At 47.8% G+C, this 13,936-nt stretch overlaps 1 protein-coding gene across 1 annotated transcript; it reads left to right on the top strand.

Moving 5' to 3' along the window:
- Nucleotides 1-1,648: 1,648 nt before the first annotated feature.
- LOC140188494 (ectin-like) lies at nucleotides 1,649-13,426 on the top strand. Its single transcript, XM_072244811.1, has 4 exons — nucleotides 1,649-1,693; nucleotides 3,500-3,667; nucleotides 7,224-7,384; nucleotides 13,354-13,426. Exons 1-4 carry the CDS (start codon nucleotides 1,663-1,665, stop codon nucleotides 13,414-13,416), a joined length of 423 nt encoding a protein of 140 aa, XP_072100912.1. The 5' UTR covers nucleotides 1,649-1,662; the 3' UTR covers nucleotides 13,417-13,426.
- The last annotated feature ends 510 nt before the right edge of the window (nucleotides 13,427-13,936 follow it).

Raw genomic sequence — 13,936 nt, 5'->3', positions numbered from 1 at the left:
TTCATTGGTTGTTTGTCAGTCACTGCGTGTAGTTTTTCTTTGATTCCATTGTATTTCTCTATTCTATTGTGAACGCCTGAAAGAAAATGAATATCATGGAAGTATATGGTGACATATATGTACTTTAATAGTAAATTTACTTTGAACTTTGAACAGGACAACCACAGAGAGCCCAGAGAGAGAGATGGAGTCATCATTCATGGTGCGATGAGTGATGTTCAAGGAGTGGTCTTCTTGAGTGACCCCTTGCTAACTACACTGGGGGATGAAGTGAGAATTGTGCCCTGCTCACAGGACCTGGTTTCAACACCAAATCACTTGAGCAAGGGATCTGAAGGGTCACCTTACCAAGAGCAATTGGCACAATTTCATCTGCAGTTCCACCTCTGCTATCTGTTTGTCTATGGCTTCAGTTACTCAGACAGCTCACAGTATATCACAGTATTTTTATTCATTTGAGGGTGACCCCTTCTGAGTACACCCACCATTTGTCAGGACATATAGAGGAGACCTAACCCAAACACAGATCAGTGGAGACGATCCAGCAGTGAAAAATCACTTCGATAATAGACAGCAAAATAACAAGCCACGTGGGGTCACAAAATGAGAGAACAGATAATTGACACGACAAGATGACCAGGTAACTGAAGTCTAGGCTAAGAGCAGCTGGTTGAGGCCGACTGGTTCGATGGGAACTAAGGACAGTGGATGAGAGCTGGGTTTAAATAGGCTGCAGGTGATGAGTTGGAAACCAGGGCAAGTGACTCCTGTTAGATGGGTGGAGGCTGGGAGGTGCCTGCCTACAGAGACCTGACAACCAATGGTGGTACCTGTTGCAAGTGTCTCTCTGGGCTATTGTATCCAGTTCTAAAGATTCAAAGTTCCAGGTAAATTTATTATTAAAATACGTATATGTCACTATATACTATCTTGAGACTCATTTTCTTGCAGGCATTCACAGTAAACATAGAAATAAAATAGTAAATGAAAAACCACACATAAACAGCGGGACAATCAATGTGCAAAAGGAGACAAACTACAAACAAACAAACAAATAAATAAATAAGGTCAAAATGCCTAAAGCCTGAAAGCATGCATTTAAGATGAGAGGGGGTAATTTCAAAGGAGATGTGAGGGGCAAGTGTTTTACACAGAGAGTGGTGGGTGCCTGGAATGTGCTGCCTGGGGTGGTGGTAGAGGCAGATTTATTAGAGGCTTTTAAGAGATGTTTAGATAGGCACATGAATGTGAGGAAAATGCAGGGATATGGACTTAGAGATTACAAATGGCCATTTGTTTACAAAACTAATTGGTTTTGCACCACGTTGAAGGCAAAGGGCCGGTTCCTGTTCTAAATAAATAATAATGAGCTGTAGAGTCCACAATTTATGGAATCAGTTCAGTGCTGAGGCATGGAAGGGTAGACTGGGAGCTGGCTAGTGGGATTAGCATGGATGGGAGATGGCAGGAGCTGGGTGAACAAGCGGCCCCTTTCTGTGCTCTGAGATCTTTCTCTCTTTGTGCCCAGCCTCCAGTACATGGACCCCCTGGTCGCCATGGTCAGTCTGCACTGCGACGTGTGGGGTGCAGAACAAAATGCGTATCCGTGCGTGCACGCACCCAGAGAGCGGAATGCGTTGTGAGGGACCGTCGGCTGAACTGATGGGTTGTGAAGTGCTTACACCTTGTCCAGGTAACTTCCCACATGATATTGAAGGGACTCTGTGACCCCATGAAGTTGTATAAGACTTCGCATTAGTGAAGCCTCATTGGAGTTCTGGTCACCCATCTACAGGAAAGATATCAATAAGATTGAAAGGGTGCAGAGAAGATTTACAAGGATGTTGTCGGGATTTGAGGACCTGAGGAACAGGAAAAAGTTAAATAGGTTCGGACTTCATTCCCTGAAGTGTTGGAGAATGAGAGGAGTTTTGACAGAGGTGTACAAAATTCTGAGGGGTATGGTTAGGGTAGCAAGCAGGCTTTTTTCACTAGGTTGGGTGTCATGAATACGAGAGGTCATGGGTTAAGAGTGAAAAGTGAAATGTTTAAGGCAAACTTGGGGAGAGACTTTTTCACTCAGAGGGTGGCAAGAGTGTGGAACGAGCTGCCAGTGGAAGTGTGGATGTGGGTTTAACCAACATTTAAGAGAAATTTGTGTAAGTACATGGATGGGAGGGGTATGGAGGGGTATCAAGGGCTATGGTTCAGGAGCAGTTCGATAGGACTAGGCAGAATTACATTTTGACATGGTCTAGATGGGCTGAAGGGACTGTTTTTGTGGTAAGTCGCTCCCAGGAGCATGATCAGTGTCCTGGGAAGGGAAGGAAGAGTGTGGGATCTTGGCGGCTTTGTAAAAGGTGGGAATGGAAAAGGGCCGGGAGAGCAGGGATCTCAGGGATCGGAAGGCTTGGTAGGAGCACAAGAGCTGGGGAGCTGCAAGATCAAGGAGGTGTAGATATGGCAGGTAGAATCATTTTCACAGAGTAGAAATATCAAATACTGGAGGACATGGGGTGGCACGGTAGTGAAGCAGTTAGAGTCATGCCATTACAGCACCAATGATCGGGGCTCAATTCCCACCGCTGTCTGTAAGGAGTTTGTATCTTTTCCCTGTGAGTGCGTGGGATTCCTCCAGGTGTTTCGGTTTCCTCCCACAGTCCAAACACTTATGTGTTAGTAGGTTATCGGCCATCATTATGGGCTTATTAAGTCCTGTGATTAGACTAGGGTTGAGATTGGAGGTTGAGGGGCAGTGCGGCTTGTTGGGCTAGGCGGGCCTGTTACCGTGTTGTATCTCTAAAAATAAATGCATTTAAGGTGACGTGGGGTGGGGTGTTTAATGGAGATATGCATGCATGTTATTCAAACTGAGAACATATCCCATTGCCAGGACAGGTTCTGGACGCATGCACAATATCGCGGTTTCAGGGGCTGTTCAATGGGCACAGAACGAAGGATCATGGATCATTTGCAGGAACATGGTGGTTGGCCATTATGTCCAGCGATGACATAAAACCTGTGGGGGAAAGTTTTTAAGTGGAAAATCCATAGCACTGGAGCAGTTCCACTCTCCCGACCTGGGACGTCTGGGAACCGTGGTGTGAGTAGTGGTCATGACTGGGCTTCCTTGGTTGCAGTGGATGACCATGACTTCCTCTGTGCCTTGTCATGCCTTTCACTCTCCACATAGTGTTACCTTCCTGGCCGTCAGATCTCACTGCAGATCTCGTGTGCAGTCTGCCAGAGCTGAGTTCTCACGGATGTTCCTATCTCACCAGGGTATGAGGCCCTCTGGTTACCCTCATGTAATTTAGCCTGCTTGTTGAAGCGGTGTACCAGCATGTGACCACTGTTACATGCAAACAGTGCAGGAACATAGGACTATTCTAATCTGGCATTGTGATTAGCACAGTGGGCTGCAGGATCTATTCCTGTCCCGTTTTATGTTCCAAACACTCTGTGTGCACATTCAGTGACAGGTTTCTGTGTCCCACAGTGAACGGGCAGTGGTCTGAGTGGTCACCATGGTCCCCATGCACTGCCTCCTGTGCTGGCATCAAGAGACGAGTTCGTATCTGTGATAATCCCTCTCCGGCCGGCGGGGGCGTCCCGTGCAGTGGTCCCCCCGAACAGGTCATGCCATGTGGAAACGCCGACTGCCAAGGTGAGTGATCCTCACCGCACACTGGCCTAGACTTGCAGACATTGGGCCTCTGACCTCTGGACAAGCTGATCCAGGAGCTACGATCTCTGGACTCTCCACAGTGGCCCCAGTGGCTCTCCCCACTGGATGGAGAATGTTTCTGGGGAAGATCAGAATCAAGCTCACCTTTAATATCACCGACATGTGTCATGAAATTTGTTGTTTTGCGGCAGCAGTACATTGCAATACATAGTAACAAAAACTATAAAGTACAATAAAAATATATGTGAAAATAATAATAATTACTGCACAAAGAGCAAAAAAGAGAAAAAATGGTGAGGAAGTGTCCCTGGGTTCAATGTTCAGAAAATAGATGGCGGAGGGGAAGAAGCTGTTCCTGGAACATTGAGTGTATCTCTTCAGGCTCCTGTACCACCTCCTTGATGGTAGCAGGGAGAAGAGGGCACGTCCTGGTGAAGGGAGCCCTTAATGATGGATGCTGCCATTTTGAGGCATTGCCTTTTGAAGAGGTCCTCAATACTGGATATGACTGAACTTACAACTTTCTGCAGCTTTTTCTGATCCTGTGCAGTGTTCCTCCCCCCCACCCCCCATACCGGGTGGTGATGCAACAGTTAGAATACTCTGGGTGGTGCTTCTGTTCAATGGAAGGAGATTTACTGGGGCAAACATCACTAAAACTGCTCTTTGCCATTCTCTATGGGATCTTGCTGTGTGCAAATCTACTGATCCCTTACTTACATTCCAACAGTGACTGCATCCAAAAAAACACTAACGACTGTGATCTGCTCTTGGAAGGACTTTAAAAGGTAGCAGAGATTCCAGAAGCCCCTTCCTCATGTCTATAAGACTGCAGGGCATAGCGGCAGAGGCAGTTCATTCAGTATTTTCATGCTGCGTTACTCTACAGATGCACAGTAGGGAGCATCCTAACAAGCTGTATCACTGCTCGGTACGGAAACTGCACTGTGGCGACAGGAAGGATCTACAACGGATAGTCAAAACTGTCCAACACATCACCGGCACCAGCCGACTTAACACAGAAAGCTGCCGGAACAGGGCCAATAACATCATGAATGATCCCACCCACCCTGCTCATGGACTATTTGTCCCACTCACATCGGGGAGGAGGCTACGTAACACCCACGCCAGAACCACCAGACTCAAAACCAGTTACTTTCCCCAAGCAGTGAGGCTGATCAACACCTCCACCCACTAACCCACCCCTCCACGCCCCCGACCACCACTACTTTATTATCTCCTGTCAGACACCTTATGTACAGACACTCCTGTGCCTAGCATCACTTTATGGACATACAATCAATCTACGTATATACAGTAAGTTGTCTTATGTATTTATATTTATTGTGTTTAAAATTATTATTTTGTTCTTTATCATACTGTGGTTTTTATGTGTTGCATCGAATCCAGAGGAACAATTATTTTGTTCTCCTTTACAACTGTGTACTGTAAATGACATTAAACAATCTTGAATTGAGTCCACTCTGCCATTCCATCATGGCTGATTTATTTTCTCTCTGAATCTCATTTTCCTGCCTTCTCCCCATCTCCAACCTGCTTGTTCCTGCCCCACTGAACTCATGTCTGTATCTGCCTGGTCCTACCTCGATGAAGTTGAGTCCACATACCTCAACTTCATTTTATCCCTCCGGTTCAGTCCCCTCCCACCTACGTCTGCGATACTTCACACACTGTCCATCTCCTCAACAACTTTCAATTCCCTGGCCCTCTCTGCCTCACTTTCACTATGGATGTCCAGTTCCTATACACTTCTATCCCCCAGCAAGAAGACCGTAAGGCTCTCTGCTTAGACCCAACCAGTTGCCCTCCACCACCACCATCATCAGTCTGATAGAACTGGTCCTCACCCACAGTAATTTCAACTTCGACTCCTCCCACTTTCTCTGGACTCAAGGGGCAGCCCTGATCACTATGCATGCCTCTTTGTTGGCTACGTAGAACAGTCCGTGATCCAAGTCTTCCCTGCTAATACTCCCCAACTCTTCCTCTGCTGCATTGATGACTGCATTGGTGCTGCTTCATGCACCCATGCTGAGCTGGTCAATTTCATCAACTTTGTCTCCAATTTCCACCCTACCCTTAAATTCACTTGGTCCATTTCTGAGAGCTCCATCCCCTTTCTTGATCTCTGTGTCTCCATCTCTGGAGACAAACTGTCTACCAACATCTTTTATGAATCTACTGATACCCGCAGTTATTTTGACTATACTTCTTCCCACCCTGCATCCTGTAAAAATGCCATTTTCTCAGTTCCTTCATCTCTGCCGTATCTGTTCCCAGGACGTGGCTTTCAGTTCCAGGACGTCAGAGATGTCCTCCTTCTTCAAAGAATGTGTATCCCTTCCTCCCACCTCACCTCCATTCGGAGCCCCAAATAGCCCTATCTGGTGAGCCAACACTTCATCTGTGATTCTATTGTATCTATTGTATCCACTACTCCCAATGCAGCCTCTTCTACGCTAGTGAGGCCTAACATAAATTGGGGGACCATTTTGTTGAACACCTCTGTTCCATTTGCCTAAATTTCCCAGTGGCCAAACATTTAAATTCCTAACCCCATTCCTGTTCTGATATGTCAGTCCATGGCCTCCTCTTTTGCCATGATGAGGCAACTCTCAGGGTGGAGGAGCAACACCTTATATTCCGTCTGGGTAGTCTTCAACAAGATGGAATGAACATTGTTTTCTCCTTCCAGTAGTTTTTTCCCCCTCCCCCTTCCTTCTTCTGTTCCACACTCTGGCCTCTTATCTCTTTTCCTCACCTGCCTATTACCTCCCCACTGGTGTCCCTCCTCCTTCCCTTTCTTGTATGGTCCACTCTCCCTTCCTATCAGATTCCTTCTTCTCCAGCTCTTTATCTTTTCCACCCATCTGGCTTCACCTATCACCTTATAGCTATCCTTCCCTCCTCCCAACTTTTTATTCTGGCGTCTTCCCCCTTCCTTACCAGTCCTGATTAATGGTCTCAGCCTGAAACGTTGACTGTTTTTTAAATTTCCATAGATGCTACCTGACCTGCTGAGTTCTTCCAGCATTTTGTGTGTGTTGCTTGGATTTCCAGCACCTGCAGATTTTCCCTTGTCTGTCAATATCCTGGTATGAACTGAGTGATGACATCCTGGTGACACCATTACATCCCTCTGTATCTCCCCCACCCCACTAACCAACCCAGGCCTCCTGCAGCAATGACAGGATGGAGGGGCGGGTGGGGAGGGGGTGGGGAGAAGAACAATGGTCTGCGTAACACTTTACAGCACCAGCAAACTGGGTTTAATTCCCACCAATTTGCATCTTTTCTCCGTGACTGTGTGGGTTTCCTCCGAATGCTTCAATTTCCTGCCATGTTCCAAAGATGTATGGGTTAGAAGGTTAATTGGTCCCATGGGTGTGGTTGGGCAGGACAGGTTTGTTGGGCCGGAGGCGTCTGTTAATGTGCTGTATCTGTAAATAAATAAAATGAAAAACCTTGGTGGAAGGGAATCATTACTGGTTGGATTGTTGCTGTTTTGTTTCAGTCACTGGGTCTTGGTCGGCGTGGACAGCGTGGAGCCCTTGTCCGCTCAGCTGTGGAATGGCAATAATGAAACGTTCCCGTACCTGCAATGCTCCAGTCTCCACGGAAAGTGTAACTTACTGTGCGGGGCATAGCCAGCAGGAAAGATCTTGTGGATTTCCGGTGAGGACCAAGTTTTAATGTTGCTCTACTCTGTCCCCAGTACCAAAGCCTTCAACACAAACAAGGTGTGCACAGAAAGCAGTGAGGACCTGGGCATCTCCAGGGCACAGGAGCTGATGTTGAAGGAAGAGGTGTGGTACAGTGACTGAGATACTGGGCTAGTACTCTAGAAACCTGGACTGACAATCCAGAGACTGAATAGCACCTGTGGATTGACAGCCTGTCAATAGGAGCCATTTAGCATGGAAACAGGCCATTTGGCCCAACTCATCCATACTGACCGAGGAGTACAACCAAGATAGGCCCATGTGCCTGCGTTTAACAGTTTGTGTACTTGTGTAGTTTTTCATTCATTCTGTTGTATTTCTTTGTTCTACTGTGAATGCCGCCACAAAAATTAATTTCAAGGTAGTATATGGTGACATAGATAATCTTAGGTAAAAAAATTACTTTCAACTTTAAGATTCCACAAACCTTTTCTATCCATGTACCTAGTAATCTCGATTCTTTTTAATAGTCATTCTTAACACAACTTACAAATCTAATGGATTGTTGTCATAAAACACTGATGCGCTAACACCCTACAGGGAAGGAGATTTGACCTTACTTGGTCCTGGCTAAATGTGTTTCAGACAACTTACGTCATTGTGGGCCACTCTTAACCCTTTTGTCGTGGACTGAACCCTCTCTGTCTCTGTGATCTCCCACATGGACTGAACCCTCTCTGTCTCTGTGATCTCCCACATGGACTGAACCGTCTCTGTCTCTGTGATCTCCACCATGGACTGAATCCTCTCTGTCTCTGTGATCTCCACCATGGACTGAACCCTCTCTGTCTCTGTGATCTCCACCATGGACTGAACCCTCTCTGTCTCTGTGACCTCCCACATGGACTGAACCATCTCTGTCTCTGTGATCTCCCACATGGACTGAACCCTCTCTGTCTCTGTGATCTCCACCATGGACTGAACCCTCTCTGTCTCTGTGATCTCCCACATGGACTGAACCCTCTCTGTCTCTGTGATCTCCACCATTGACTGAACCCTCTCTGTCTCTGTGATCTCCCACATGGACTGTACTCTCCCTGTCTCTGTGATCTCCACCATGGACTGAATCCTTTCTGTCTCTGTGATCTCCCACATGGACTGAACCCTCTCTGTCTCTGTGATCTCCCACATGGACTGAACCGTCTGTGTCTCTGTGATCTTCACCATGGACTGAACCCTCTCTGTCTCTGTGATCTCCCACATGGACTGAACCCTCTCTGTCTCTGTGATCTCCACCATGGACTGAACCCTCTCTGTCTCTGTGATCTCCTACATGGATTGAACCGTCTCTATCTCTGTGATCTTCACCATGGACTGAACCCTCTCTGTCTCTGTGATCTCCCACATGGACTGAATCCTTTCTCTCTCTGTGATCTCCACCATGGACTGAACCCTCTCTGTCTCTGTGATCTCCGACATGGACTGAACCCTCTCTGTCTCTGTGATCTCCCACATGGACTGAACTGTCTCTATCTCTGTGATCTTCACCATGTACTGAACCCTCTCTGTCTCTATGATCTCCCACATGGACTGAACCATCTCTGTCTCTGTGATCTTCACCATGGACTGAACCCTCCCTCTCTCTGTGATCTCCCACATGGACTGAATCCTCTCTGTCTCTGTGATCTCCCACATGGACTGAACCCTCTCTGTCTCTGTGATCTCCACCATGGACTGAACCCTCTCTGTCTCTGTGACCTCCCACATGGACTGAACCGTCTCTGTCTCTGTGATCTCCCACGTGGACTGAACCCTCTCTGTCTCTGTGATCTCCACCATGGACTGAACCCTCTCTGTCTCTGTGATCTCCCAATTGGACTGAACCCCCTCTGTCTCTGTGATCTCCCACATGGACTGTACTCTCCCTGTCTCTGTGATCTCCACCATGGACTGAACCCTCTCTGTCTCTGTGATCTCCACCATGGACTGAACCCTCTCTGTCTCTGTGATCTCCCACATGGACTGAACCCTCTCTGTCTCTGTGATCTCCACCATGGACTGAACCCTCTCTGTCTCTGTGACCTCCCACATGGACTGAACCGTCTCTGTCTCTGTGATCTCCCACATGGACTGAACCCTCTCTGTCTCTGTGATCTCCACCATGGACTGAACCCTCTCTGTCTCTGTGATCTCCCACGTGGACTGAACCCTCTCTGTCTCTGTGATCTCCCACATGGACTGTACTCTCCCTGTCTCTGTGATCTCCACCATGGACTGAATCCTTTCTGTCTCTGTGATCTCCCACATGGACTGAACCCTCTCTGTCTCTGTGATCTCCCACATGGACTGAACCGTCTGTGTCTCTGTGATCTTCACCATGGACTGAACCCTCTCTGTCTCTGTGATCTCCCACATGGACTGAACCCTCTCTGTCTCTGTGATCTCCACCATGGACTGAACCCTCTCTGTCTCTCTGATCTCCTACATGGATTGAACCGTCTCTATCTCTGTGATCTTCACCATGGACTGAACCCTCTCTGTCTCTGTGATCTCCCACATGGACTGAATCCTTTCTGTCTCTGTGATCTCCACCATGGACTGAACCCTCTCTGTCTCTGTGATCTCCGACATGGACTGAACCCTCTCTGTCTCTGTGTTCTCCCACATGGACTGAACCGTCTCTGTCTCTGTGATCTCCCACATGGACTGAACCCTCTCTGTCTCTGTGATCTCCACCATGGACTGAACCCTCTCTGTCTCTGTGATCTCCCACATGGACTGAACCCTCTCTGTCCCTGTGATCTCCACCATGGACTGAACCCTCTCTGTCTCTGTGATCTCCCACATGGACTGTACTCTCCCTGTCTCTGTGATCTCCACCATGGACTGAATCCTTTCTGTCTCTGTGATCTCCCACATGGACTGAACCCTCTCTGTCTCTGTGATCTCCTACATGGACTGAACCGTCTCTATCTCTGTGATCTTCACCATGGACTGAACCCTCTCTGTCTCTGTGATCTCCCACATGGACTGAATCCTTTCTCTCTCTGTGATCTCCACCATGGACTGAACCCTCTCTGTCTCTGTGATCTCCGACATGGACTGAACCCTCTCTGTCTCTGTGATCTCTCACATGGACTGAACCGTCTCTGTCTCTGTGATCTTCACCATGGACTGAACCCTCCCTGTCTCTGTGATCTCCCACATGGACTGAATCCTCTCTGTCTCTGTGATCTCCCACATGGACTGAACTCTCTCTGTCTCTGTGATCTCCACCATGGACTGAACCCTCTCTGTCTCTGTGACCTCCCACATGGACTGAACCGTCTCTGTCTCTGTGATCTCCACCATGGACTGAACCCTCTCTGTCTCTGTGATCTCCCACATGGACTGAACCCTCTCGGTCTCTGTGATCTCCCACATGGACTGTACTCTCCCTGTCTCTGTGATCTCCACCATGGACTGAACCCTCTCTGTCTCTGTGATCTCCACCATGGACTGAACCCTCTCTGTCTCTGTGATCTCCCACATGGACTGAACCCTCTCTGTCTCTGTGATCTCCACCATGGACTGAACCCTCTCTGTCTCTGTGACCTCCCACATGGACTGAACCGTCTCTGTCTCTGTGATCTCCCACATGGACTGAACCCTCTCTGTCTCTGTGATCTCCACCATGGACTGAACCCTCTCTGTCTCTGTGATCTCCCACATGGACTGAACCCTCTCTGTCTCTGTGATCTCCCACATGGACTGTACTCTCCCTGTCTCTGTGATCTCCACCATGGACTGAATCCTTTCTGTCTCTGTGATCTCCCACATGGACTGAACCCTCTCTGTCTCTGTGATCTCCCACATGGACTGAACCGTCTGTGTCTCTGTGATCTTCACCATGGACTGAACCCTCTCTGTCTCTGTGATCTCCCACATGGACTGAACCCTCTCTGTCTCTGTGATCTCCACCATGGACTGAACCCTCTCTGTCTCTGTGATCTCCTACATGGATTGAACCGTCTCTATCTCTGTGATCTTCACCATGGACTGAACCCTCTCTGTCTCTGTGATCTCCCACATGGACTGAATCCTTTCTGTCTCTGTGATCTCCACCATGGACTGAACCCTCTCTGTCTCTGTGATCTCCGACATGGACTGAACCCTCTCTGTCTCTGTGATCTCCCACATGGACTGAACTGTCTCTATCTCTGTGATCTTCACCATGTACTGAACCCTCTCTGTCTCTGTGATCTCCCACATGGACTGAACCGTCTCTGTCTCTGTGATCTTCACCATGGACTGAACCCTCTCTGTCTCTGTGATCTCCCACATGGACTGAATCCTCTCTGTCTCTGTGATCTCCCACATGGACTGAACCCTCTCTGTCTCTGTGATCTCCACCATGGACTGAACCCTCTCTGTCTCTGTGACCTCCCACATGGACTGAACCGTCTCTGTCTCTGTGATCTCCCACATGGACTGAACCGTCTGTGTCTCTGTGATCTTCACCATGGACTGAACCCTCTCTGTCTCTGTGATCTCCCACATGGACTGAACCCTCTCTGTCTCTGTGATCTCCACCATGGACTGAACCCTCTCTGTCTCTGTGATCTCCTACATGGATTGAACCGTCTCTATCTCTGTGATCTTCACCATGGACTGAACCCTCTCTGTCTCTGTGATCTCCCACATGGACTCAATCCTCTCTGTCTCTGTGATCTCCCACATGGACTGAATCCTCTCTGTCTCTGTGATCTCCCACATGGACTGAACCGTCTCTGTCTCTGTGATCTTCACCCTGGACTGAACCCTCTCTGTCTCTGTGATCTCCCATATGGACTGAACCCTCTCTGTCTCTGTGATCTCTACCATGGACTGAATCCTCTCTGTCTCTGTGGTCTACACCATGGACTGAACCCTCTCTGTCTCTGTGATCTCCTACATGGACTGAACCGTCTCTATCTCTGTGATCTTCACCATGGACTGAACCCTCTCTGTCTCTGTGATCTCCCACATGGACTGAATCCTTTCTGTCTCTGTGATCTCCACCATGGACTGAACCCTCTCTGTCTCTGTGATCTCCCACATGGACTGAACCCTCTCTGTCTCTGTGATCTCCTACATGGATTGAACCGTCTCTATCTCTGTGATCTTCACCATGGACTGAACCCTCTCTGTCTCTGTGATCTCCCACATGGACTCAATCCTCTCTGTCTCTGTGATCTCCCACATGGACTGAATCCTCTCTGTCTCTGTGATCTCCCACATGGACTGAATCCTCTCTGTCTCTGTGATCTCCCACATGGACTGAACCCTCTCTGTCTCTGTGATCTTCACCCTGGACTGAACCCTCTCTGTCTCTGTGATCTCCCACATGGACTGAACCCTCTCTGTCTCTGTGATCTCTACCATGGACTGAATTCTCTCTGTCTCTGTGATCTACACCATGGACTGAACCCTCTCTGTCTCTGTGATCTCCTACATGGACTGAACCGTCTCTATCTCTGTGATCTTCACCATGGACTGAACCCTCTCTTTCTCTGTGATCTCCACCAGCCCACGATGCTGCAGAATGTCTGTGCTCTTCCAGTTCTGGCCTCATGTGTCCCTAAGCCCGGTATTACCTCCCTAATCATTTCCACCCCTTCACCTTTCTTACTTACAGACTTACTTCGGCCCACCACCCCTGCTGGGTGATAGGCTGCTGACAGCAGCTCACCAGAGTCCCCTGTTCTGGACTAGTCTTTCAAGTTATTCCAGATGTAGCCTATCTTCTCCTGTAAGGTGTTTGTATATTCTTGCCGTGTACCGTTTCCTCCGGGTGCTCTGGTTTCCTCCCACAGTCCAAAGACATACTGGTTGGTAGGTTAATTGGTCATTGTTAATTGTCCCTTGATTAGGCTGATGTTAAATAGGTGACTTGCTGAGTGGATTGGAAAGGTCTGTTCACACTGTAACTCTAAATAAACAGATACAATTTTTTTTTAATAGGCTGATTACTGCAAGTATCTGTCTCGGTCGTCAGATTCTGTCTTAACAGGAAAATGGCCATAAGTGTTGACCCACGCTTCAATGTCACTGAATCTGCTGGTAGATCATTTCCGTCAGGGGCACAGTGCAGTGCCCCAGTTTGTATGTTTTATAAATGTACTGTTTATTTATTAAATGTTCCACGTTTTGAAGAATACTGACTTCTTACCGTTATGTATTTTGATGCAGACTATTAGCATGCGGAACTGAAACTTGTTTCTGTCTAACTGCTCCCTTAAGGGCAGTCAGGAATGGTGGGGAGGAAGATGGAACAGCATCCCCCCACCCCCGCCAGCCGTCAGGTTTCTGAATGGACAATGAACCCCTGTACACTACCTCACTACTTTCCCTCTCTTTTTGCAGTACTTATTTAATTTAATTTCTTATATATACTGCTTATTCTAATTTATAGATTTTATTATTATGTATTAAAATTAGATTATGAGGCCACTCAGTCCTCATTTATTGTCATTTAGAAATGCATGCATGCATTAAGAAATGATACAATGTTCCTCCAGAGTGATATCACAAAAAAACAGGACAA

The sequence above is a fragment of the Mobula birostris genome, chromosome 27, assembly GCF_030028105.1.
Source record: "Mobula birostris isolate sMobBir1 chromosome 27, sMobBir1.hap1, whole genome shotgun sequence".
NCBI classification, from domain to species: Eukaryota; Metazoa; Chordata; class Chondrichthyes; order Myliobatiformes; family Myliobatidae; genus Mobula; species Mobula birostris.
Note: the sequence above shows the minus strand (reverse complement) of the source record. Positions and strands in the feature narration are given on the sequence as shown.

Coding starts and splice junctions, on each gene's coding strand:
- LOC140188494 (XM_072244811.1), top strand. CDS start 1,663: ATGGGTTGTGAAGTGCTTACACCTTGTCCAG. Junction 3,668..7,223: donor TGGAAACGCCGACTGCCAAG/GTGAGTGATCCT, acceptor GTTTTGTTTCAG/TCACTGGGTCTTGGTCGGCG. Junction 7,385..13,353: donor AAAGATCTTGTGGATTTCCG/GTGAGGACCAAG, acceptor TTTTTTTAATAG/GCTGATTACTGCAAGTATCT.